This window comes from Callithrix jacchus, chromosome 2, assembly GCF_049354715.1.
Source record: "Callithrix jacchus isolate 240 chromosome 2, calJac240_pri, whole genome shotgun sequence".
NCBI lineage: Eukaryota > Metazoa > Chordata > Mammalia > Primates > Cebidae > Callithrix > Callithrix jacchus.
Window position 1 is genome coordinate 46,200,800 of NC_133503.1, and position 25,211 is coordinate 46,226,010.

Here is a 25,211-nt window from a genome sequence, read left to right on the forward strand (position 1 = left end):
TAGTGATTGACGTCAGAATAGTGGTTAAGTTTAATAGGATGCTGATTGGGAGGGGTCATAAGAAGTAGGGGTTTGAGACGCTTATAATCTTCCACTTATTCATCTGGATGGTGGTTTTTTGAATGTGCCACTTTGTGAATATCTATTGAATGGTATCTTTGTTATTTGTACACTTTTCTCTATTATGGTACATGTCTGTAACATAGTACATAATTCTGTAACATAATGCTTAACAACAAAAACATTTTAGTATATCTCACCAGTTCATTTCGTTCATCTCCAAGCAAGGTATTCCTGTCTTCTAATTTTCTTATAGTGGCATTCAATTCAGCTATTCTCTTTTGGTTTCTTCGCAAATCCTACACCGAAAAATTAAAATGGGTATTCTTCAACAACATTTTTCACTAAGTTTGGGAATGTCACTTATTATTCATAAAAGTAATAGGCTCAGTTCTCTTATCTGATTCCTGAAGTGAGAATAAAATATTCTCTTATCCAAAGAGTAAATATTTACCTTTTATAACTTTCAATATTCACCACTTGGGTTGAAGACCATGCCAGGTTGTAATTGCAAATGAATTCAATGTGGTAGATACTCCCTGGAGCCAGGACTCAGGGAAGGGGGAGTCAGAAGATTGGATCAACCTATCAGAGCTGTGATAGGATCAACCTATCAGAGCAGACCAAGGTCATGCTGTGATAACATAGGGTTCAAAGGGCATCCCTTGTGTCGTGGCCACACATTGCTTCCCACAACTTAGACAGCTGTCCTGCTATTACCATTAGCCACAGAGGGGAGAGAGTAGGAAGTAGGGATGGGTATTGCCAATTCCTTCATACTCCTGAAGAAAAAGGTCAAAGTGAGAAAATGTTGGTGTATTACCTTCAGGTATAAAGGGCAGTAGTTTACAGGATAGGCCTCATTAGTATATTCTGCCCAATGCAACCGGCTTCTCCACTGGCAGAATGGCTATGAATCACCTTACACAGGGCATTCATGGCTTAATTTCATATTGTAGAATTACATAGGACTGTTATTGTCATGTGCTAGCGATTATATTGTCATCTTACATTATGATAATGCTGTACTGTTGACAAAGCAGTTTCAAACACATTATATCCCTACATTCACAATATCCTAAAGGATGCAGAAAAATAGGTAAAATTTAGGTATATAATAACTCCTTTAAGGTCTTGTGGCTAATATCAAAAGATCAATAACTAATATGTATTAAATGCTATGTACCAGACACCATGCTCAATGTTTTACATGATTATGTCTTAGATTATGTCTTCTAATCATTAGATTAGCCTTATGAGGTACTACTATAGCTTCTATTTTACAGATGAGAAAACTGAATGGTGAAGTTGTTTGCCTAAGGACACATAGTAAATGGCAGATTTGGGATTTGAATCAAAGGGTCTGACTCTAGAGCCATTCTCTTGACAACTATGCTATATTGCAGGTACCTGTCAGTGTCAGAACTGAAACTTACATCTGTTAAATCCTAGATAAGTAGTTTTTCCACCACCTACTAAGATATATATATGCATATATATATCTGTATATATGTATATCCTGAATACCAATTCATAAATTATTCATTACTTAGTTCTAAGTAGTACTTTGGAACCCATCTCTGTTCCTAAATAATATATTTCCATCACTATAATAGCTAAATAGTTGGAAAGGTATAAGCGTTATAGCCACTGCATATAAGGCCATTTCTATTGCTGCACTTCTGAAAATAATTTCTCATATAAAATGATGAAAACCCAGAGAAATAAGTGGTAAATTCAATAAGTCTTTAGATGAAGTTTAGAAATGGCTTTGTCTTTTATGCAGTTGTACATTTTGTGCCCTGTAGATGACGACCATCTTTATCAATTTCCAACCCAATTGTTCACAAAAGGGAAAATTACCAGTCTAGGCAAGAGGCAAAATATTTTCATCTAATTTATATTTCCCATAATAGACTTAAGTTTAAATAGATATTGCCTGACTAGAAAAATTCTAGGAAGGATTTAAAGAAATCTGTAAGTCTCATGTGATCTGCTAAGGCAGTGCAGACCACTTAGTCATCTATGAGTTTAGAAAACCCTGTTCCCAAGATACTAGCTGAGTTGATAGTAGAAGGTAGATTGATTTCTTTGTAGTAAACAAGAAAAGAGCTTAAGTGAAAGGTAAAGCTTGGGAGCTAAATAAAAGATGACTTGTGTGTTCTTAAATTCAACTAGAATGGACTTACAGGACTGCTGCAGTGTTCGGAACCATCACCTGCCCTTCCTGGAATTTCTCGTTTCGGGCTGCTCATGTTGCACTCAGCCTCCTTGACCAGAAAGAGTTGTTCATCCAAAGCCTCCTTCTGAAGTTGGAGTTTCTGTACATAGCCTGTTTGGGTCTCCAGTTCCTTTTCCAGGGAAAAGATGATCCTGTCCTTGGCTTTGATTTCATCCATCTGAATTAAATGAGACCCAGGACATTTTATTTAACAATGCTGTAAAGAAATACATTTTTATAATAGTATGCATTTAACTTCTTTCATCTGCTTGATACAGGAAAAAAATCATGAATATGACAAGTGTATTGATTTCATGTATAATATGAGGCAACATTATATAATGAAGTATCCTGGGTTGACTTAGTGTCAAGGAGAGTAATTTTTTTTTTCTCTCTAGTATATCCTGTGAAGATGTTTTAATTCAATATATTGTTTGAATTAGTCTTGGTTGATTAGGTATGTCTAACTTTAAAATGGTCATTAATTTTAATAAACATGAATACTAAATACGCCACTATAATGTTTCCTAGGACATTTTTTGATGTCACTTCTTCTTTGGAAAAATGGGTATTCAAATTCAACCACAATAGCCATTGCTCTTGTTAGTAGGTGATCACTTGTAACTGAAGAGACTTTAGACTTCCCAGTGGCCTGGTCATTTTCCAAGACTAACATGCTTGCGTTCAGGTGATGGATTTGGAGGAAGATCCTTCCACAGTTCATATGATATATCTCTTTCTATTCTCACTTGTGTTTCAGAGCAGACATCTTAGCAATCATTTTACCATTACTGTAAGAAAATCATGGTTGAGACTAAAAGGAATAGAAAATATCTGGCAATATTAACCACTGCTTCCCTCCCACATGTGTGGGATATATTTATTGATTCCAATATGCATTTCTGCTAAGCCTAGGCATGGCCTCAGAAGAATTTCTCAACTAAAGGCCACAGGCTTCAATACCAATAGATTTGAGTTCCTTTAGGCTGAAACCTTTTCGCCATCCTAGGTTAAGGGATAATAAAGTGAATGTCTATGAACAGTTTTTAAAGAGATCATAGCCGTTGGGTGAAACCTTTCTTCTCATTTCACTATATTCTATGTGTACATTCAAAATGGAGATAAGGAAAAGACATTTAATACAAACAACATTATGCTGTGTTGCTTTTTCTAAAAGTGTCTTCTTATACAAAACAAATTTTTTTTTTTTTGAGGTGGGGTTTCGCTCTTGTTACCCAGGCTGGAGTGCAATGGCGCAATCTCGGCTCACTACAACCTCTGCCTCCTGGGTTCAGGCAATTCTCCTGCCTCAGCCTCCTGAGTAGCTGGGATTACAGGCATGCACCACCATGCCCAGCTAATTTTTGTATTTTTAGTAGAGACGGGGTTTCACCATGTTGACCAGGATGGTCTTGATCTCTTGACCTCGTGATCCACCTGCCTCGGCCTCCCAAAGTGCTGGGATTACAGGCACGCGCCACCATGCCCAGATAATTTTTTGTATTTTTAGTAGAGACGGGGTTTCACCATGTTGACCAGGATAGTCTCGATATCTTGACCTGGTGATCCACCCGCCTTGGCCTCCCCAATAATTTTGTTTAAGTCCTTTTTTGCTGTGTGCTCTTAGACCAGAAAAAAAAATATTTTCAACAGAAATGGTGTTACATAGTCACATATGTTCCACATATAAGTATCTGTGAGCTACTGCCTTTGAGGCACATGCTTAAATTTTAGGTCAATTCTGAAAGAGCTTTGGGCTAAATTCTTCATGATCTTGTAACATCATCTGATAACTCGGTAAGAATTCAATATTGTCTTGCTAATTGGGAATAATAGCATTGTATCTATCTGGTTTGTGCCTCCTTGTAAAAGACTTGAGACCAGTGTTTTTCTTAACTGAGCAGTATGTTCATTTGTCAGACTTGTCATCTAGAGAATTACTTTTATTTACAGGTTAACATAGCTCTAGTTGTTTTTTATGTACTCGCCTTGCTAAACTTATTGAGAAAGCATTCCATTACTGTCCACATTCATCCTCATCATCACCATCGTCATAGCTGAAATTCATCGATCTTTTACTATATTCAGGGTACTGTACTCAAAGCTTCATATACCCTATTTTATAAGAATCCTAGTCAGTAGGTTCAGTCGTCATCATTTTACAGATGATGACTGAGGACCTGAAAGCTTAAAAATTTGGTCATAGTCATATGGCTAGTAAGTCGTGAAGCCTTATTTTTAATGGAATCTTCTGACTTTAGAGCCCATTGTGTTAGGTACTATGCTATACTAGCTTTAAGACTATTCATCTACTTTAAGCATTTCCCAAAGTGGTTTCCTGTGGAATATATAATAGTTAGTATTGAGAAAGCTTTATTGCATAATGGTTATGAGCATGGACTCTGATCTCAAAATACTGAAAATGCACCAAGGCTCTACTTCTTAGATGGAAAAGAGTATACTAGAATTCTCTGGGGAAATTTTCTAGATAGAAAAGCTCCTATTTTCCTCCCTTCCAGTTCCAAAAATGGAGCTTGGGGTGGAAGAAGGCACAGAAGGAAACAATGAAGATGAGTATATCCATGCTATTGAAAAAGTTTCCTGTGTTATTCTGTGTTCATGCAGTTTGTGAGCCACTCATTGGGTGGTTCAGATTTTACTTTTTTTAATTCTAATTTTTATTTTACTTTAAGTTTTGGAATACATGTGCAGAACATGCAACTTTGGTACATAGATATACATGTGCCATGGTGGCTTGCTGTACCTATCAACCTGTCATCCAGGTTTTAAGCCCCACATGCATTAAGTATTTGTCTTAATGCTCTCCCACCCCTTGTCCCCAACCCTGGACAGGCCCCAGTGTGTGTTGTTCCCCTCCCTGTGTCCATGTGTTCTCATTGTTTAACTCCCACTTATGAGCAAGAACATGCAGTGTTTGGTTTTCTGTTCCTGTGTTAGTTTGCTGAGGATGATGGCTTGCTTCATTCATGTCCCTGCAAAGGACATGATCTCATTCTTTTTAATGGCTGAATTGTATTCCATGGTGTATGTGTACCACATTTTCTTTATCCAGTCTATATCACTGATGGACATTTGGGTTGATTCCATGTCTTTCTATCATAAATAATGCTGCAATAAACATACATGTGTATATGTCTTTTAGTAAAATGATTTATTAAAAATTTGGTCATAGTCATATGGCTAGTAATGGGATTGCTGGGTCAAAAGGTATTTCTGGTTCTTGATTGCTGAGGAATCATCACACTGTCCTCTACAATGGTTGAACCAATCTACGTTTCCACCAACAGAGCAAAACTTGTTTCTATTTCTCCATAGCCTCACCAGATTCACGCAGATCCACTGTGAAAGGACAGAGGATCTTGGAGGGAAATTTTATTTGTCAGACTCACCCACTAATGGACCAGATGATCTCCCCTCTCCACTTCTGGCTCAGAAACAGCTTTGTATCTCAGAATTTCAAACAGCCTCACACTGAAAAACATTAGCAAGATCCAGGTTCTGATTCAAAGTCCCTTAGCTCATGGGCGGTTGTCATTGTAGGAGGAGTTCTCAAAGATCACACCTTTCCTGGTAGGGCCTGCAGGAAGACCAGAGGCATCGTGGCCGTTGTTTTGTAAATAGGCTGCCTGGGTCAGGATCAGACCAGTGGCTGGCCCAAGGTCTCCTGCCTAATTAGAAGGCAAGCGGCATACGGACAGTGCCACTAGCTAGCTACTGCCTCTGTCCTGTCTGTCACACAGCAATTGGATGACCTTTCTGAAGCCCAGTTCTTCTGGAAAAGGCCTCATGGAGCTCCTTACTACTCGCAACCACAGCCAAGCTTCTAAGGTTGTCCATACAGTTTCCTGTATGCCTTCATTGAGCTTAAATCAGTGGTTCTCCAGCGATTTGTTGGCTCTTGATTCTCTAGTCCTTTTAATTGTGATGTTAGGGTGTCAATTTGAGATCTTTCCATCTTTCTGATGTGGACATTTAATGCTATAAATTTCCCTCTTAACACTGCTTTAGCTGTATCCCAGAGATTCTGGTACATTGTCTCTTTGTTCTCATTGGTTTCAAAGAACTTCTTGATTTCTGCTTTAATTTAATTATTTACCCAGGAGTCATTCAGGAGCAGGTTGTTCAATTTCCATGTAGTTGTGTGGTTTTGAGTGAGTTTCCTAATCCTGAGTTCTAATTTGATTCCACTGTGGTCTGAAAGACTGTTTGTTGTGATTTCAGTTTATTGTTTCTTGACTTTTAATAACTGGCATTCTGACTGATGTGGGATGGTATCTCATTGTAATTTTGAATGGCATTTCTCAAATGATCAGAGATTTTTAAAATCTCAAATGATCAGCTTTTTAAAAATATGTTTGTTGGCCACATAAATGTCTTCTTTTGAGAAGTGTCTTCTCCTTTGCCTACTTTTTGATGGTTTTTTTTCTTGTAAATTTTGTTTAAGTTCCTTATAGATTTTGGTTATTAGACCTTTGTCAGAAGAGTAGATTGCAAAATTTTCTCCCATTCTACATGTTGTCTGTTCACTCTGATGCTGGTTTCTTTTGCTGTTCAGATGTGCTTTAGTTTAATTAGATCCCATTTGTCAATTTTGGCATTTGTTGCCATTACTTCTGGTGTTTTCATCATAAAGTTTTTGCCTACACCAGTGTCCTGAATGGTATTGCCTAGGTTTTCTTTTAGGGTTTTATGGTTTTGGGTTTTACATTTAAGTATTTAATCCATCTTGAGTTAATTTTTGTATAAGGTGTAAGGAAGGGGTTCCGTTTCAGTTTTTTACATATGGCTAGCCAGTTTTCCCAGAAACATTTATTAAATAGGGAATCCTGTTCTCATCGCTTGTTTGGTCAGGTTTGTCAAGAATTAGATGGTTAGAGATGTGTGGTGTTATTTCTGAGGTCTCTGTTCTGTTCCATTGGTCTATATGTCTGTTTTGGTACCAGTATGATGCTGTTTTGGTTACTGTAGCTTTGTAGTAGTGTGAAGTCAGGTAGTGTGCTGCCTCCAGCTTTGTTCTTTTTACTTAGGATTGTTTTGGCTATATGGGCTCTTTTTGGTTACATATGAAATTTAAAGTAGTTTTTTAAAATTCTATGAAGACTATCAATGGTAGTTTGATAGGGATAGCATTGAATCTATAAATTACTTTGGGCAGTATGGACATTTTCTTGATACTGATTCTTCCTATCCATGAGGAGGGAATGTTTTTCCATTTCTTTGTGTACTCTCTTATTTCCTTGAGCAGTGGTTTGTAGTTCTCTCTGAAGAGGTCCTTCATGTCCCTTGTAAGCTGTATTCCTAGATATTTTATTCTCTTCATAGCAATTGCGAATGGGATCTCATTCATGATTTGGCTCTCTGCTTGTCTATTGTTGGTGTATAGAAATTACAGAAACGTTTCTGATTTTTTTCACATTGACTTTGTATCCTGAATCTTTGCTGAAGTTGCTTATCAGTTTAAGGAATTTTGGGCTGAGATGATGGGATTTTCTAAATACAGAATCACCTCACCTGCAAACAGAGACAATTTCACTTCATCTCTTCCTATTTGAATACCCTTGATTTCTTTCTCTTGCCTGATTACCCAGACCAGAACTTTCAATATTATGTTGGCTAGGAGTGGTGAGAGAGGGCATCCATGTCTTTTGCTGGTTTTCAAAGGGAATGCTTCCAGCTTTTGTCCATTCAGTATAATATTGGCTATGGGTCTGCCATAAATAGCTCTTGCTATTTTGAGATATAGTCCATGAAAACCTAGTTTACTGAGAATTTGTAACATAAAGTGATGTTAAATTCTATCAAAAATCTTTTCTGCATCTATTGCGATAATCATGTGGTTTTTGTCATTGGTTCTGTTTATGTGATAGATTATGTTTATTGATTTGCATAGGTTGAACCAGGCTTGCATCCCTTGGATGAAGCTGACGTGATCATGGTGGATAAGCTTTTTGATGTGCTGCTGCTGGATTTGGTTTGCCAGTATTTTATTGAGGATTTTCACACTGATGTTCATCTGGGATATTGTCCTGATGTTTTATTTTTATGTTGTCTCTGCTTGATTGTGGTATCAGGATGATGCTGGCCCCATAAAATGAGTTAGGGAGGAGTCACTCATTTTCCATTGTTTGGATTAGTTTCAGAAGGAATGGTACCAGCTCCTCATTGAACCTCTGGTAGAATTAGAGTATAAATCTGTCTGCTCCTGGGCTTTTTTTTTTTTTTTTTTTTGGTTGGTAGGCTATAATTACTGCCTCAGTTTCAGAAATTGTTATTGGTCTATTCAAGGATTTGACTTCTTACTGGTTTAGTCTTGGTTGGGTGTACGTGTCCAAGAATGTATCTATTTCTTCTAGATTTTCTAGTTTATTTGCATAGAGGTGTTTATAGTATTCCCTGATGGTAGTTTGTACTTCAGTGGGTTAGTGGTGATATCTCCTTTATCACTTTTTGGTGTGTGTCTATTTGGTTCTCTCTTTACTTCTTTATTAGTCTTGCTTGTGGTCTATTTTATTAATTTTTTCAAACAACCAGCTTCTGGATTCATTAATTTTTTGCAGGGTTTTTCTTGTCTTCGTCTCCTTAATTTCTGCCCTGATCTTAGTTATTTCTTGTCTTCTGCTAGCTTTTGGATTTGTTTGCTCTTGATACTCTAGTCCTTTTAATTGTGATGTTAGGGTGTCAATTTGAGATCTTTCCATCTTTCTGATGTGGACATTTAGTGCTATAAATTTCCCTCTTAACACTGCTTTAGCTGTATCCCAGAGATTCTGGTACGTTGTCTCTTTGTTCTCATTGGTTTCAAAGAACTTCTTGATTTCTGCTTTAATTTAATTATTTACCCAGGAGTCATTCAGGAGCAGGTTGTTCAATTTCCATGTAGTTGTGTGGTTTTGAGTGAGTTTCCTAATCCTGAGTTCTAATTTGATTCCACTGTGGTCTGAAAGACTGTTTGTTGTGATTTCAGTTCTTTTTCATTTGCTGAGGAGTGTTTTACTTCTAATTATGTGGTTGATTTTAGAATAAGTGCCATTTGGCATGAGAGGAATGTGTGTTCTGTTGATCTAGGGTGGAGAATTCTGTTGTATTAGGTATGCTTAATCCAGAGTTGAATTTAAGTCCTGAATATCCTTGTTCATTTTCTGTCTCATTGATCTGTCTAATATTGACAGTGGAGTGTTACAGTCTCCCACTATTATTGTGTAGAAGTCTAAGTCTCTTTGTAGGTCTCTAAGAACCTCTTTTATAAATCTGGGTGCTCCTGTATTGGGTGCATATATATTTAGGAGAGTTAGCTCTTCTTGTGGAATTTATCCCTTTACTATTATGTAATACTCTTCTTTATCTTTTTGATCTTTGTTGGTTTAAAGTCTATTTTGTCAGAGAATAGGATTGCAACCCTTGCTTTTTTCTGCTTTCCATTTGATTGCTAAATATTCCTCCATCCCTTTATTTTGAGCCTATGTGTGTCTTTGCAGATGAGATGGGTCTCCTAAATATAGCACACCAATGGAGCTTGACTTTTTATCCAATTTGCCCCAGTTTGGGGCATTTAGCCCATTTACATTTAAGGTTAATATTATTATGCATGAATTTGATCCTGTCACCATGATGCTAGCTGGTTATTTTGCACAGTAGTTGATGCAGTTTCTTCATAGTGTCATTGGTCTTTATATTCTGGTGTGTTTTTGCAGTGGCAAGTACTGCTTTTTTCTTTCCATATTTAGTGCTTTCTTTAAGAGCTATTGCAAGGCAGGCCTGGTGGTGATAAAATGCCTTAGCATTTGCTTGTCTGGGATTATTTTGTTTCTCCTTCACTTATGAAGCTTCGGCTGGATATGACATTCTGGGTTGAAAATTCTTTTCTTTAAGAATGTTGACTATTGGCTTCTACTCTCTTCTGGCTTGTAGGGCTTCTGCTAAGAGATCCACTGTTAGTTTGATGGGCTTTCCTTTGTAGGTTACCTGGCCTTTCTCTCTGGCTGCCTTTAACATTTTTTTCTTCATTTCGACCTTGGAGAATCTGAAGATTACATCTTGGGGTTGATCTTCTCATGAAGTATCTTTGTGATGTTCTCTGTATTTCCTGAATTTGAGTGTTGACCTGTCTTGCTAGGTTGGGGAAGTTTCCTGGATAATATCCTGAAGTATGTTTTCCAACTTGGTTCCATTCTCCCCCATCTCTTTCAGGTACTTCAATCGATTGTAGGTTTGGTCTTTTTCATGAGTCTGTGTTCATTTCTTTTCATTCTTTTTTCTCTAATCTTGTCTTCATGCTTTATTTCATTAAGATGATCTTCAATCTCTGATATCCTTTCTCTTGCTTGATCAATTTGGCTATTGATACTTGTGTATGTTTCATGAAGTTCTCATGCATATTTTTCAGCTCCATCAGGTCATTTATGCTCCTCTCTAAACTGGTTATTCTAGGTAGCAGTTCCTGTAACCTTTTATCAAGGTTCTCAGCTTCCTTGCATTGGATTAGAACATGCTACTTCAACTGAGAGGAGTTTGTAATTATCCACCTTCTGAAGCCTAATTCTGTCAATTTGTCCATCTTGTCTTCCATCCAGTTCTGTGTCCTTGCTGCAGAGGCAGTGCGATCATTTGGAGGAGAAGAGACATTCTGGTTTTTGAGATTTTCAGTGTTTTTGCCTGTTTTTTTACTCATCTTTGTGGATTTCTCTACCTTTGATCTTTAAGGCTGATGACTTTTGGATGGGGTTTTGGGGGACTCTTTGTTGATGTTGTTGTTGCTTTTTTAGTTTTGTTTGTTGTTGTTAGTTTTTCTTCTAAAAGTCAGTCCCTTCTTCTGGAGGTCTACTGGAGTTTGTTGAAGGTCCACGTTAGACCTTTATTGCCTGGGTATCACCAGTGGAGACTGCAGAACAGCAAAACTTGCTGTCTGCTCTCTCCTCTGGAAGTTTTATCTCAGAGAGGCACTGGCCTGATGCCAGCCAGAGCTCTCCCGTATGAGATGTCTGTCAACCACTTCTGGGAGGTCTCTCCCAGTCAGGAGGCACAGCACCAGGGACCTGTTTGAGAAGGCAGTCTGTCCTTTAGCAGAACTGGTGTGCTGTGCTGGAAGAATCCCCTCTGTCAGGAGTAGCCACTCTCTTCAGAGCCGGCAGGTAGGAAAGATTAAGTCTGCTGAAGCTGCAACCGCAGCCACCCTTCCCCTCAGGTGCTCTGTCCCAGGGAGATGAGTGTTCTGTCTGTAAGCCCCTGACTGGAGCTGCTGGATTTCCTGCAGAGAGGCCTTGCCTGGTGAGGAGGACTCTAGAGAAACAGTCTGGCCACAGCTGCTTTGTTGTGCTGTGGTGAATTCTGCCCAGTCCAAACTCTCAGTCTCTTTAGCACTGACAAGGGAAAACTGCCAACTAAAGCAACAGTAAAGAGGGTCACCCCTCTGCCAGTCAAACTCGATCATCCCAGGCTGACTCTAGATTGATGTGTTGGCAGTGAGAATTTCAAGCCAATGGTTCTTAGCTTGCTTGGTTCCACAGGAGTGGGGTTGGTATTCCACTGTGTGAGACTGCTTGACTTCCTGGCTTCAGCCCCCACTGATTGGACAGTGGTTCAATCTCCTGGAACCCACTGGAGTTCCAGGTGCCACTGGAGTATGGAAAAGAAAAGAAAAAAAATCTCCTGCAGCACAGAGCCTGGTCAAACAGCCACCCAGATTTGTACCTGAAAGCCAGGACCCTCGTGGTATAGGCTCATGAGAGAATGTGCTGATCTGTGGATTGCAAAAAATTCATGGTGAAAGCATAATACCCAGGGAAGGTAGCACAGTCTCTCTTGGCTTCCCTTTGCTGGGGGAAGGAGGTCCCCTGGCTGTGTGTACTTCCCACATGAAGAGACATCCCCACCCTGCTTCTGCTTGTTCTCTGTGGGTTGTACCCACTGCCAAACCAGTTCCAGTGAGATGAACTGGGTACCTCGGTTAGAAAAGCAGAAATCACCTGCTTTCTGTATTGGTCTCACTAAGAGCTGTAGATCAGAGCTGTGTCTATTTGGCCATCTTGGCCCCTCCCCTTCATATTGCTATTAAGAGGGATTTCATGTCTATTTCAGCAATATGCAGGTGAAAAAAATCATGGAAAAAATTAGAAGATCAAGTGGATATACTCACAGATTTTATATTGAAAACCATCAACAAATGAAAATATTTAATGCAAACCTTGCTTTTCATTGAATATTTACCTGCCAACTCCAGAGATAGAAGTCTTGATTCTTCCTTCATCAGTCACTGTGGTTTCAAAAACCAAATGCAGGGCAGAGACCAATATCTCTGCACTGTGTTTGGTCTTTATTATCAAACAGTGCAATAGAATCAGTTGACATAAATCATTCAGAAAGTGTGGCAAAGGCAGTATTTTACAGTTACACTGTATTACCGTGAAAAGAAAATTAAACATTAGCTTTTAAAAATGCTCTATGGTAACCACTTTGAACTTAAAATTAAAAGCCTAGATATTTTAATCTATAACATAACTAGAATTCTCCAAAAGTATCGCTTAGAACTGGAAGACAAAATAGGAAAAGTGTAGTTTTTCCTAAGAAACCTTTTCCAGAGAAGCATAATGTGCATTCTAACAGGTGATAGTGTGACAAGATATATAACAGATATTAAACATCTGAATGCAAATGACCATAATACTTTTTAGTCCAAAATAATTATACAAGGTCAATCTAGGACATTCTAATATGCAGATTATAATTATATTTATATTATATTTAAACATAGTGAGAGGCCTATCTGGTTTTTGGTCATACATGTTAGAAGGAAAGACCCAACTCTGCGGGGGCTGAGTTAAGTCTTAGAAACTATAAATAGCAAACAAGCTGCTTAGGGATGACAACCAATTTAAAAATTATAATGGCTCCTGTTTTAAATGACCCCTGTTTACTTTGGAGAAAATATCTATGTTAAAATGACTACGGTTTTTATAGTTTTGTATCTAGTTCCTGGAAAAAAAGACTCAAGATGTTTTAAGTAGCTGCCATTTTCAGACACCATGAAAGTCATAGAAACTTCTCCTAACCCCTATTTAAAAAAATAAAACAATAAAACTATATAAATGAAAAGCCCACAAAACATGCTACTTTAGAAAAGTTCACGGTTTAGAATATTTTTATAAATATCTAAGAAAACAGGAGTCCTTGAATAGATATGGTATTTGGAGAATCCAGTTTTTATGAGAAAGACTGTTTCCAAAATCTCTTACATTTTACAATTTCAGTTTTGGCCGGAGCGTATCTCTCTATTGATCTACCTACCTACCTACTGATCTATCTTGGAGAGAGCATTGGACAAAAGGTAGGCACTGTTTATAATCCACTGACAAGAAAACGTATGAAGAAGCAAATCCCATGGCACTCTGAAACCTGGAATAGAAGGGTTCTGCATGGGTCTGGTGGGATTACTGTACTAACCAGCCTCCGAATATCCCGCTCCGACTCCCACTTGATCTTCGAGATGGCTTCTTGGTGGGACTGATGCTCACTCCGAAGGTCCCCAGCCTTGATTTTATCTGCTTGGATCATATTGCTCAAAGCCTCGTCCACCTGCTTCTTGGCCGTTTTCAGGTCCGTAATTTCCTGTAAGAGCTTAAGGCGCTCTGCATCAAACAGTTTCCGGGCCTCCTCCCGGGCCTCAATGGTGAGCGCTGTCCTTACTTTGTCACTGCTGCCGTCACGGAGAGCACAGAGAGCGGACTTGAGCCTCTGGATCTCTCCATCGCGCACTTTCACCGTCCTTGACATCTCCTGCTCGTGCTGCTTGATAAGGTTCTCCCTCACAGCCTGCAGCTCCTTCATCTTCTCCTCATGGAGCTTGGCTTTGAGTTCGGTCACTAGCACCGTGTGCTTGCGCTGCTCCAGCTCACGAATCCTCTTCGCTTCTTGAGTCTTCTCTCTTTCAAGCTTTGATACCTAAAAACAGAGAGGTGAAAGGATGAAGAGAAATGAGCCTCAAAAGACAGGTGTACTCCTAGGCAGGATTTGCAGCTCAGGCTGCTGTGATCTCTTAATTCCTCATCTCTTTTCCAATTCCAGGCCCTCTGAGAAAAAAGAACTACAGGACTTGAAGCTGGGAATACAGTGTGTAAAAGGAGGAAATACCTGAGGATGTTTATATTACTTTGTTCAGATGAATATTTGATGTTCTGGGGCCTTACTAAGCAATGTGTGGTCTGCAGACAAGCAGCCTCAGTATCATGCAGGAAGCATGCTAGAAGCACAGAATCCCCTGCTTAGCCCCAGACCTATAACTCAGAATGTGCATTTTAACAAACCCCCATGCGATTCGTATACACATTAAAATTAGGAAGTATTGCTATCATGGTTTTTCCCTTTATGGGGAAGATTGCAACGCAGATCACCTGGAGAGCTTTTTAGACTACACAATCCTAGCTAGATCCGAACTGATAAATGTGTGTCTTAGAATACCTTATAGTTTGATATTACGGTCGGGTTAATGAAATGCCTAAAATGGTATTATTGAGCATCCCCCTCCCTCTTTTTTTTTTTTTTGTTTGTTTGTTTGAAGAGATGCTACTGCAGCTGCTAAGAAGGTGAAAAATGAAGACAGTTGATAATAGCCTCAACCTTACCTTACTTTCTTAGTATGCCAGGTTAGTTTCATTCCCAAACTTTACACACACACACACACACACACACACACACACACACACGAACACACATAGAACCACCACCACCAGCAGAGCTGCATATTATTGGGTCCTCTCTCTGATGAAGAACTTTAGTGGTCATTATTATTTTTTAATGTGCCACGAATATCTCTTTGAGTGCTTTTTCACTCTCACTCCCCTTCCTCCCTTCCTGCCCCCCACACCAACACTCCAAGTAGTTTGATAAAGTATTTCTAATAAGCATTTTACCTTTCGGGAATTCTGGTTTAAAAATATTCTAAACATTTTGCTAAATTTCCTGTGATCATATAGGCCTCCTTGTAGATTAGCAATGGCTGTGAGTCTCTGATTCAGTAGACCTAATCTGGCTGTGAGGTGTGTTTTTTTTTTTTTTTTTAACTAATCTTGCTGTGAGTCTCTGTTTCAGTAGATCAGGATGGGGCCCAGACATCGGTGTCTTGAAAAAGCTTCTCCATGATCCTGTTGTACTGCACACACACACACACACACACACACACAGAGTCTAGAAAAAGGAGACCGGGCACAGTGGCTCACTTCTGTAATCCCAGCACTGTGGGAAGCTGAGGTGGGTGGATCACCTGAGGTTAGTTTGGGACCACCCTGGCCAACATGTCAAAAGGCCATCTCTACTAAAAATATAAAAATTAGCTGGGCATGGTGGCAGGCACCTGTAGTCCCAGATACTTGGGAAGGCTGAGGCAGGAGAATCTCTTGAACCCAAGAGGCAGAGATTGCAGTGAGCCAAGATCGTACCATTGTACTCCAGCCTGGGAGACAGTGTGAGAATCCATCTAAAAAAAAAAAAAAAAAAGAGGATGAAAGATCCAAGATGGCTGATCGCTAACATCTTGGGATTGCGGCTCCCAGTGAAAGCGCAGAGAACAAGAGGATGCCACACTTTCAGACAAATTTTGGTCGCTCATGGAGCAGAAGGTTCCCAGTGGAGGAGCTGCATGGATCGCCAGCGTGACTCTTGTGGCCGGTGCAGCAGTTGTGCCGGCACCTCTGCGCGGCAGCTCTCGGTGCAGAGTAAATGGGACTGGTTCCCCTTCTGACCGAGGTTTAGAGCTCCTGGAAGGCAGAGTTGCCTATTACGGACTCAAGAAGGAAGACAGACTGAAGATTCCCAGGCAGAAAAGCACCATCAGTCTTAATGCCGCTGTTTTGGCTGGTGCAGTAGGTTGCACATATTTTGGCCCTGGGAATTAATAACTTGGATGTCCACTCAGAGATCTAATTTGAAAGTTGGTAATTACAAAGACGACAGGTGGATAAATTTACAATGATGGGAAGAAACCAGCATAAAAAGGCTGAGAATACTCAAAATCAGAATGCCTCTCCCTCTAAAGAGGATCACAGTTCCTCCTCAACAAGGGAATAAGACTTGAGGGAGAACAAGTGCATCCCATTAACAGAATCAGGCTTCTGAAGATGGATAATAAACTTCTGTGAGTTAAAAGAACATGTTGTAGCCCAATGTAAAGAAACTAAGAATTTTGAAAAAAGGTTTGATGAAATCCTAATGAGAATAGACAACTTAGAGAGGAATATAAGTGAATTAATAGAACTGAAGAATACAATACAGGAACTCTGAGAATTATGCACAGGTTTAAACACTCAAATGATTCAAGCAGAAGAAAGGATATCAGAGGTTGAAGTCCAACTTAATTAAATAAAACGAGAAGACAAGATTAGCGAAAAAAGGATAAAAAGGAATGAGCAAAGTCTCCAAGAAATGTGGGACTATGTGAAAAGACCAAATTTGCGTTTGATAGGTGTACCTGAATGTGACGGAGAGAATGAATCCAAGCTGGAAAATATTCTTCATGATATTATTCAGGAAAATTTTCCTAAACTAGCAAAGCAGGACAATATTCAACCCCAGGTAATACAGAGAACACCACAAAGATATTCCTCAAGAAGAGCAACCCCAAGGCACATAATCGTTAGATTCACCAGGGTTGAAAAGAAGGAGAAAATACTAAGGGCAGCCAGAGAGAAAGGTCAGGTTATCCACAAAGGGAAGCCTATCAGATTTACAGCAGATCTCTCAGCAGAAACTCTACAAGCCAGAAGTGAGTGGGGGCCATTATTCAACATCCTTAAAGAACAGAACTTTCAGCCCAGAATTTCATATCCAGCCAAACTAAGCTTCACAACTGAAGGAAAAATAAAATCTTTTATGAACAAGCAAATACTCAGAGATTTTATTACCACCAGGCCTGCTTTACAAGAGCTTCTGAAAGAAGCATTACACACAGAAAGAAACAACCAGTATTAGCCTTTCTAAAAATATACCAAAAAGTAGAGCATCAACATAAAGAAGAACTTACATCAATGAATGGACAAAACAGCCAGTTAACATCAAATGGCAGTAATCCTAAATTTAAATCAACTAAATCCCCCAATCAAAAGATACAGCCAAAACCCAACGGCATGTTACATCCAGACCCATTTCACATGCAAGGATACCCAAAAACTCAAAACAAAGGGACAGAGAAAGATTTACCAACAAAATGGAGAGCAAAAATAAATAAATGAATTAAAAGCAGGAGTTGCAATTCTTGTATCTGATAAAATAGATTTTAAAGCAACAAAGATATAGTGGTAAAAGGATCAATGCAACAACAAGAGCTGATGATCCTAACACCCAGATACATAGAGATTTAGACTCAATGAGACAGAAGATTAATAAGGATATCAAGGACTCAAACTCAGATCCGGAACAAGTATACTTAATAAATATTTATAGAGCTCTCCACTTTAAATACACAAAATATAAATTCTTGTCAATACCACATCACACCTACTCATAGGTTTAAATGAAACATTGATTGGTCATTATTAATACCCATTTTTTTTTTTAGAATAAAGCAATATTTCCATTCTCTCTCCCTCTTTTTCTTCCTCTTTCTTCCTCTCTTTCACTCCTTTTTTTCTTTCCTTCTCTCAAAAAAAGAAAAAAAAAGAAATCAACTTGTAGACCTCTAGATCCAGGTCAGCAATGTCTCTCTCATTGTCTGATTTCCTTCCTTCCCTTCTCTCCCTCCCTCCCTCCCTCCTTCCTTCCCTCCCTCCCTCCCTCCCTTCCTTCCTTCCTCCCTCCCTTCCTCCTTTCCTCCCTTCCTGCCTTCCTCTCTTCCTCCCTAAAAAAAAAAAAAAAAATTAAGAAAGAAAAGAAAAAGGGAAGAAAATTGGGGAGAGAGTCCCAGGAGTAATAGCTAGTTGAGTGATACTGAGTCTCCACCATTTGTAAAATTGGAAGCTTTTATAAAATGATAGTTAAGAGTCTTTTCAGTTGAAAAATATTAAGGTTGAGACGCCATATTGTAACCACTGCAATATAAACTGTGATGGTTAATACTGAGTGTCAACTTGATTGGGTCGAAAGATGAAACTTATTGTTTCTGGTTGTGTCTGTCAGGATGCTGCTAAAGGAGTTAACATTTGAGTCAGTGGACTGGGAAAGGCAGACCCACCCTCAATCTGGGTGGACAGAATCTAATCAGCTATCAATGCAGCTGGAATAAAGGCAGGGTGAAGAATGTGAAAAGACTAGACTGGCTTAGTCTCTCAGCCTACATATTTCTTCTGTGCTGGATGCTTCCTGCCCCCAAATACTGGACTCCAAGTACTTCAGCTTTGGGACTTGAACTGGCTTCTTTGCTCCTCAGCTTGCAGATGGACTATTGTGGGACCTTATGATCCTGTGAGTCAATACTCCTTAAACAACTCCCCTTTATATACACATCTGTCCTATTAGTTATTTCCCTCTAGAGAACCCTGACAAGTATACAGTGTCTGAGAGTTTACTCACCTTTAATAGTTTACCTACCTTTAGATAGAACAGTATTTTCTGAGTTTGCATAGAGTTTTATGAACAGTTTATTTTGTAAAGGCACAACAATTATTCCCATGATGGCTATTCTATAAGAGCTTGGGGCACAAGGGGACTTGGTGAAATAAACCGCCAGGCATCCTCAAACAACCATCCTCGGATCTTACCTCCACCTTACGCCTAAAGGTGGAAAATTTTCCTTTTCATAAGGACATCAGCCCTTTTCATAAGGGCTTCCTGGAGGCCTCTTCTCTCTTAGGTTCTAGACCTGTGCGGTCCTATATGGTGCCCACCAGCTATGAAAAACCACAGCCTATGAGCCAAATCCGTCCTGCTCCTGTTTTTATAAATAAAGTTTATTGGGACACAGCCATGTCCATCTATTTACATATTGCTTAAGGCTGCTTTCATGCTGCAATGGAGTTGAGTAGTTTCATAGAGACTGTCTAGCCCACAGAGCCTAAAACATTCACTATTTTGCCCTTCACCGAAACAGTTTGCTGGTTCTTATTCTAGATTATGCATATTTTGAAAGAGAAAGCCTTATTTTCTGCCTGTTTAGAAACTATGATAATTTACCTTTCATATAAGACCTTGGGAAAGTTAATTTCGCTCAAGTGGTAGGAATTTAGTAATCTTCAATTTCTGCAGGATGCATTTACATCAGGCATCTGGAACAGAATCATGACTGCAGTGGGTGGTGGGAAACAAGGGAAACTTTTAGCCATTCTTCCGAGAACTATGAAAAACTGTAGTAAACATGGACAAATGGTAAGAAATCCCAGGTTTGGGCCGGGAGTGGTGGCTCAAGCCTGTAATCCCAGCACTTTGGGAGGCTGAGGCGGGAGGATCACAAGATCAAGAGATTGAGACCATCCTGGCCAACATGGTGAAACCCTATCTCTAATAAAAAAATACAAAAAAAAAAAAAAATAGCTGGGCGTGGTGGCATGCGCCTGTAGTCCCAGCTACCCGGGAGGCTGAGGCATGAGAATTGCTTGAATGTGGGAGCCGAGATTGCACCACTGCACTCCAGCCTGGCACCTGGAGACAGAGCAAGACTCTGTCTCAAGAAAAAAAAAAAAAAAAGAAAAAAAAGAATGCCCAGGTTTGTATTTCTGTTTCACCATTTGCTGTCTCTAAGAAAGTTGCTTTATCCTTCTGAGGATTTTTGTTTTTCCTTCTGAGGATTTTTGATTACACTTAAAAATGTCTGTAACAGGATTATTTTTAGGGTTAAACTAGATAATGTATGGAAAAGTACCTTGAACTGTAAAGTACTATGAAGTGTAAGGTAATATTATTACTGGATATCGTAGGAGATACTCCTTGATCTAAAATTATTTATGTAAAATTCTCTAAGGGTGCATCATATTGTATCTTCCTGTGATTCTGTCATTTCTTCCAAATTATTCACTTGTAGCTTTTGCATGTATGCCAAAGGGGAGATGAAGGAAATTATTTCTTAAAAAGTGAAAATACAGGAAATATACAAATATATGAAACACATATTCCAGCCTGATGACAAATAAAAAACAAACACTATCTAGCCCTTAAAAGAATCCACGAAAACTAAAGAAAATTCAAAGGAATGGAGTCACATTTGACATTTTTTATGTTTACTTATTTTGGTTGTCATGAAAACTGACTTTTTTTTTTTTTGCAGGATTTCTAGGTATGACTTCTTTTTAAGTCTCGAAGAAATGTTTTACTCTGAAGAAAAGCCAAATAATATGACTGAAATTTTGAGAGAAAAAAAGCCAATAAAAATTTTCTGAAAATTATTTTCAGTGTAGATTGCATCACTAAGGATATAGATTTAAATATCTTAACATGAATCTTAAAATGAATATGCAAAATAATGAATTATTCCTGAGTAACAGTGAAAATGTGAAGATAATAATACTTAGAAATGGAAAAAAAATTAATAGAAGAAAGAAAACAATTTTGATACATGGAGATGTTTTATGGAGAAAAATTTCAGCTCAAACATAGAATAGCTAGCTAGCATTTACTGAGGGTTTACTATGAGTTAGGCACCTTTCTAAATAGGCTTTACACACATCAGTGCATGTAACCTCCTAGGCAGCTCTATGATGTAGGACATCTTTGTTTCATCACAATTTGTGTTGAGAAAAGTGAGGAACAGCCTTTACATAAGAACAATGTTAAAAAGTCTCTAAAATTCAGTGTGGGCCAGGAACTGGCCCCAGGTCAGATTCTACATCTGCTTGTCTGTTTTGAAGTTTTGGGTACTTCATGTTTGCATGCGAAACCTTGCTTCACTTGTGTCCACCTCGATTTTCTCATCTGTAAACTGGGGTTGTCAATATCATTTTCATATGGCTACTGTGATGATCGACTTAAGCAATGGCTCAAAAGCCCTTTGGAAAGGCTGGAACACATGAGAGATTCATAATCATTAATACATGGTGGATATTATCATATTCATTTTGATCAATATTGTATGTATGTTAATATTATATGATTGACTGTTACATTCATACCAACAACATAAATATAAAAGTACCTATATCATCTTGATATGACTAATATTACTATATTACATTATTAAGATGGTAACTGTTTTTCCAACAGAAAGAGATGTTCGAATACAAAGCTTAGTTTCTTCAGTACGTATTCTGTTCCCTGGCATTGGTGGCATCTAATGATGTGGAAGACACTTGGGGTGTGTGTGGGCCTAAGGAGTGGTGCAGGGTAGGGCAGAGTGAAGGGAAGAGCACTCGGCAGGGCTTTGGACGATGGGCTCCCAAATCCCTTCAACCCTAGAGGTTCTATGGAAAAAACGATCATTAGGAAAGCTTAATCCTACCAAGGAAAGGTTACACTATGACAGAGGAGAAAGAATTTATGACTATCTTACACAGACCTCATGCTGTATTTTTCTTTTCTGTCCTACTTCTGGTCTAGCCTTTGGAAAATGCCAGTGTAAATTCTGCCAAGAGAAAGATAGCAATGATTTGAGCTTTAAAAGTGATCTTAGAAATCTAGGATTAAAAATTGGACAGCTAAGTTAAAGGTAAAGAAAAGGTTGAGAGGTTATCAAGGCACGCTAAGCTAACATAAACGTTAGCCCGGATTATCTGCGTTGGATGTTCCTGGAGATCTAAACTCACAGTGAACTGGAAGGGATTTTCATGGGCACAAAGTGACTCTCAGAGAGGAGATGTAAACAAGTCACTCTAAGAAGGCTGCTTACAAGGGAAGTCTTATACAACCTTACACAATCCAGTGCAAAGCATTCTATTTTAAAAATTTCTTGTTTTCAGCCACTTATGCTTCCTGAAAACAGAACCAAAGGAGTAGATAGGAAAATATACCCCATCCCAAATTTGGTACCTGAACCTGGAGGCTGTGTGGAGCCATCACTTGAGGATAGAGAATGTAGGCTGATTTTCAGAGAATGCCCTGGAGGCAATAGAGGGCAGTGGAATCAGACAGAGAGCATTACCTTGATCACTACCACCTTGCAGAAGACAGGAATTCCCATCGTGGCTCCATCACTAGCTGTGTCTCTGGGAGAAAATTAGTTAAGCAGTTTGAATCTCATTTTCTTCCTCAGTGAAAGCAGAATAGTAATTGCACCCTGTCTTTGTCGCAGGCTTGTTCTGATGGTTGTGAGGCTCGGTGTGAAAATGCTTTGCAGTCTGAAGGGCTGTGCCAGTGGGGCAGCTCCTGTCTGGGGCTGATTCTTCTCAACCTCGCAACCCAGGCCTGTTGCCCTGTTGCCTCTGCCCTGAGAACCCTGTCCCCTGCTCTGTCACGGTGCCCATGCTGTTCATGCAAACAGTTTATCTCTGAGGGAGAGTAAAAAGCCCTGGAGCAGTCCCTGGAGTGTTCAGACACACTAACCATTGGATCATGCATTCATGGATCATGGACATAGAAGAGACAAACAGGGCAAATACCGCAACTTCGTGTCTCAGGGTGCTGCTCCAAGAAGCAGATAGTTAGGGTTAGGGTTAGGGTTAGGGTTAGGGTTAGGGTTAGGGTTAGGGTTAGGGTTAGGGTTAGGGTTAGGGTTAGGTGGGTGGAAATCCTTTTTCTACCCAAGCCTGAAGTTCTCACCTAAGTGAGTACTGCCACAGGGTTTGGGGGAAAGCTGTTAAAAAGAATCATGTAAATTCACTCTACAAGTAGTTTTGGGCACCTCCTACAGGTCAGGAAGCTTCCTCATCTGTAAAGTAAGGATAATAATGCCCACCTCAGCAGGTGGAAATGAGGATGAAATGAGATAATGCCATGAAAGCACTTAACATGCTTGACACAAACTAATTGCTCAAAACTTAACACATACACGTACACCCTTGTGAGGCAGAAACTATTATTGTCCCATTTGACAGATGAAGAAGGAAAAACACAGAGGGGTTTTATGACCTTCTCCGGGTCAGCCAGGTGCTAGTGAAACAGCTGGGACTCTGGCAGGATGGAATGCACTTATCAGCCCATGACAGACAGTGAACAGTCAATACGTTGTAGCTATTTATATCATCAAGCTCTTAAGACTCAGCTCTATGCACAATTGCTGTTCTATAAATATCAGTGGAATTACTGTCTTGCTGGATCAATGAGTACTGCCCCATTGCCCCAAAGGTTTCCACTTTTAACTTGTCCATTCCCTAGTAGCTGAACTGCCATTTTGTCATCAGAGCCTCAGAGCTAACCTGAGAGTATAAATTCACATTTTGGCATTGTTCATATTCTCTCTCTTGAAGCCTGGCCCTTTGAAAACATGATAATATTTATTTATAATAAAAGTGCTTTATGACTTGCTTGCCCTCTAAATTCCCTTTGCTCTTTGGGGAAGGCTGCTGACAGGTGGTGAGACTTTGCTTTAGCTCCTGGGCTGGGACCGTAATTAGCTCCTGGGTTGCCAAGGAGAGGGAGCCAGGCAGGGGCAGCCAGCAGTGAAAAGGACGAGGCTGTGTGCATTCATTTAAGAGACTGGCTGCCAGTCAATCATCAGAGGAAGGGGAGATTACGCTTGGCCTGCGGGCTTAGATAATGGTGCCAGGCCCAAGATAAACAGGCAGCCTGGTTCAAACTTGAGAGTTCCCTATTTTAAAAGGCTTGAGTATGTAGATTATTGGCAGTGGTGGAGTCCTCAGTGCCTCTGTTTCTGGGAATCTCATCAGTTTGTTCTCTGGAAAGCAGCAGCAGTTTAGGGTTCCTAGTCTCGAGATTGACAAGCTTTTTCCTAGGAATTTAGATTGTCATCCTGTCATAGCTACAACTAGAGGAGTCTGCCCCCCTTGAAGTGTGACATTGCTGCAGGGAGAGTTAAGGCCAATGAAATGTTCATAGATTGTCAGACCTGGATGGAATCTTACAGTGGAGTGTTTGTCAACGCAAAGGCTAAAAGTCATCTGCATCTGTAGAGCATCAGAATTGCCTGGGCTGCTTTACTGAATTACAAGTCCTCGTTCTCACCTGACTACTTGATCAGAATTCTTGAATTGTGGGTTCAGGAATCTCAATATTTAATCAGGCTCCCTAGGTTATACCATTGCACAGTGATGCTTTACAAGCACAGATATGGAGAAGGAGATTCAGTCATCTGAATTACAGATAGAGACACTAAGACATTTAAATTCATCTGCAGGGAGAGAGAAAGATAAATAATGCCCATGTCTTCTGACTCTCAAACAAATGCTGTTCTAAAATGACATCATGTTCCCTTTGGCTTCAAGGAAACTAAAAAGTTTCCTTCACAAACTTTACATTACCGTCTCTTTATCTAAGATTTAGCTCAGGCAGGGGGAAACAGGCTTTGGCAGATCCAAAGTCCACTCTTTATTGTTAAAATGAGGAGTAATAGATCTTGGGAGAAATAACAAATTAAAATTTAAAAGTGATGTCTAGGAAGAAGAGGTAGACAAAAATGTAATAAAGATATTTGTTGGCTTGCTACTACTGCTTGTTGATCAAGAACGTTTTCCTACTGTATAGTTATCTAAATAAGGCAACTTTATGCTGTCATGGTGGTCTCTAGTTTGCAGGGAGCAAAAACATCGTATGAATGCTGGAGATTTCAAAATGCTTTCCTAGCCATGACCCTATTTGATATTCACCCCACCCTGGTGAGATGTGTGTTTACATACCCATTTAGGTGATGGGATTGAAAGAATTAGAGATTTCTAAGTCTAGTTAGCAACTGACTTAAATCCAGAGAATATTAAAAAGAATATTAATAATTTTTTGTGAGTTTATTATATGCCAGGATGCTCCCTGAGCACTTGACATAAATTTTCTCATTCAATCCTCATAAGCACATTATATACTTATCTAGTTCATACCGCATCACAGCAGTGATGTGATAAAGAAACAGGTAAAAGGAAGGAATCATCTTTAAATTATTCCTCTATTCATTCAACAA

General features: G+C 39.3%; 1 protein-coding gene across 11 annotated transcripts in view; it reads right to left on the minus strand.

Moving 5' to 3' along the window:
- The window catches only part of JAKMIP2 (janus kinase and microtubule interacting protein 2), a 207,011-nt gene that overhangs the window by 65,390 nt on the left and 116,410 nt on the right, over nt 1-25,211 (minus strand). For all 11 annotated transcript variants that reach the window (XM_078365755.1, XM_078365758.1, XM_078365752.1 and 8 more), the window contains 3 exons: nt 13,739-14,236; nt 2,250-2,459; nt 261-359 (listed from right to left, as the gene is read on the minus strand). In XM_078365755.1, the coding sequence (XP_078221881.1) occupies nt 261-359; nt 2,250-2,459; nt 13,739-14,236 (807 nt within the window). The remainder of the gene's footprint in view (nt 1-260; nt 360-2,249; nt 2,460-13,738; nt 14,237-25,211) is intronic.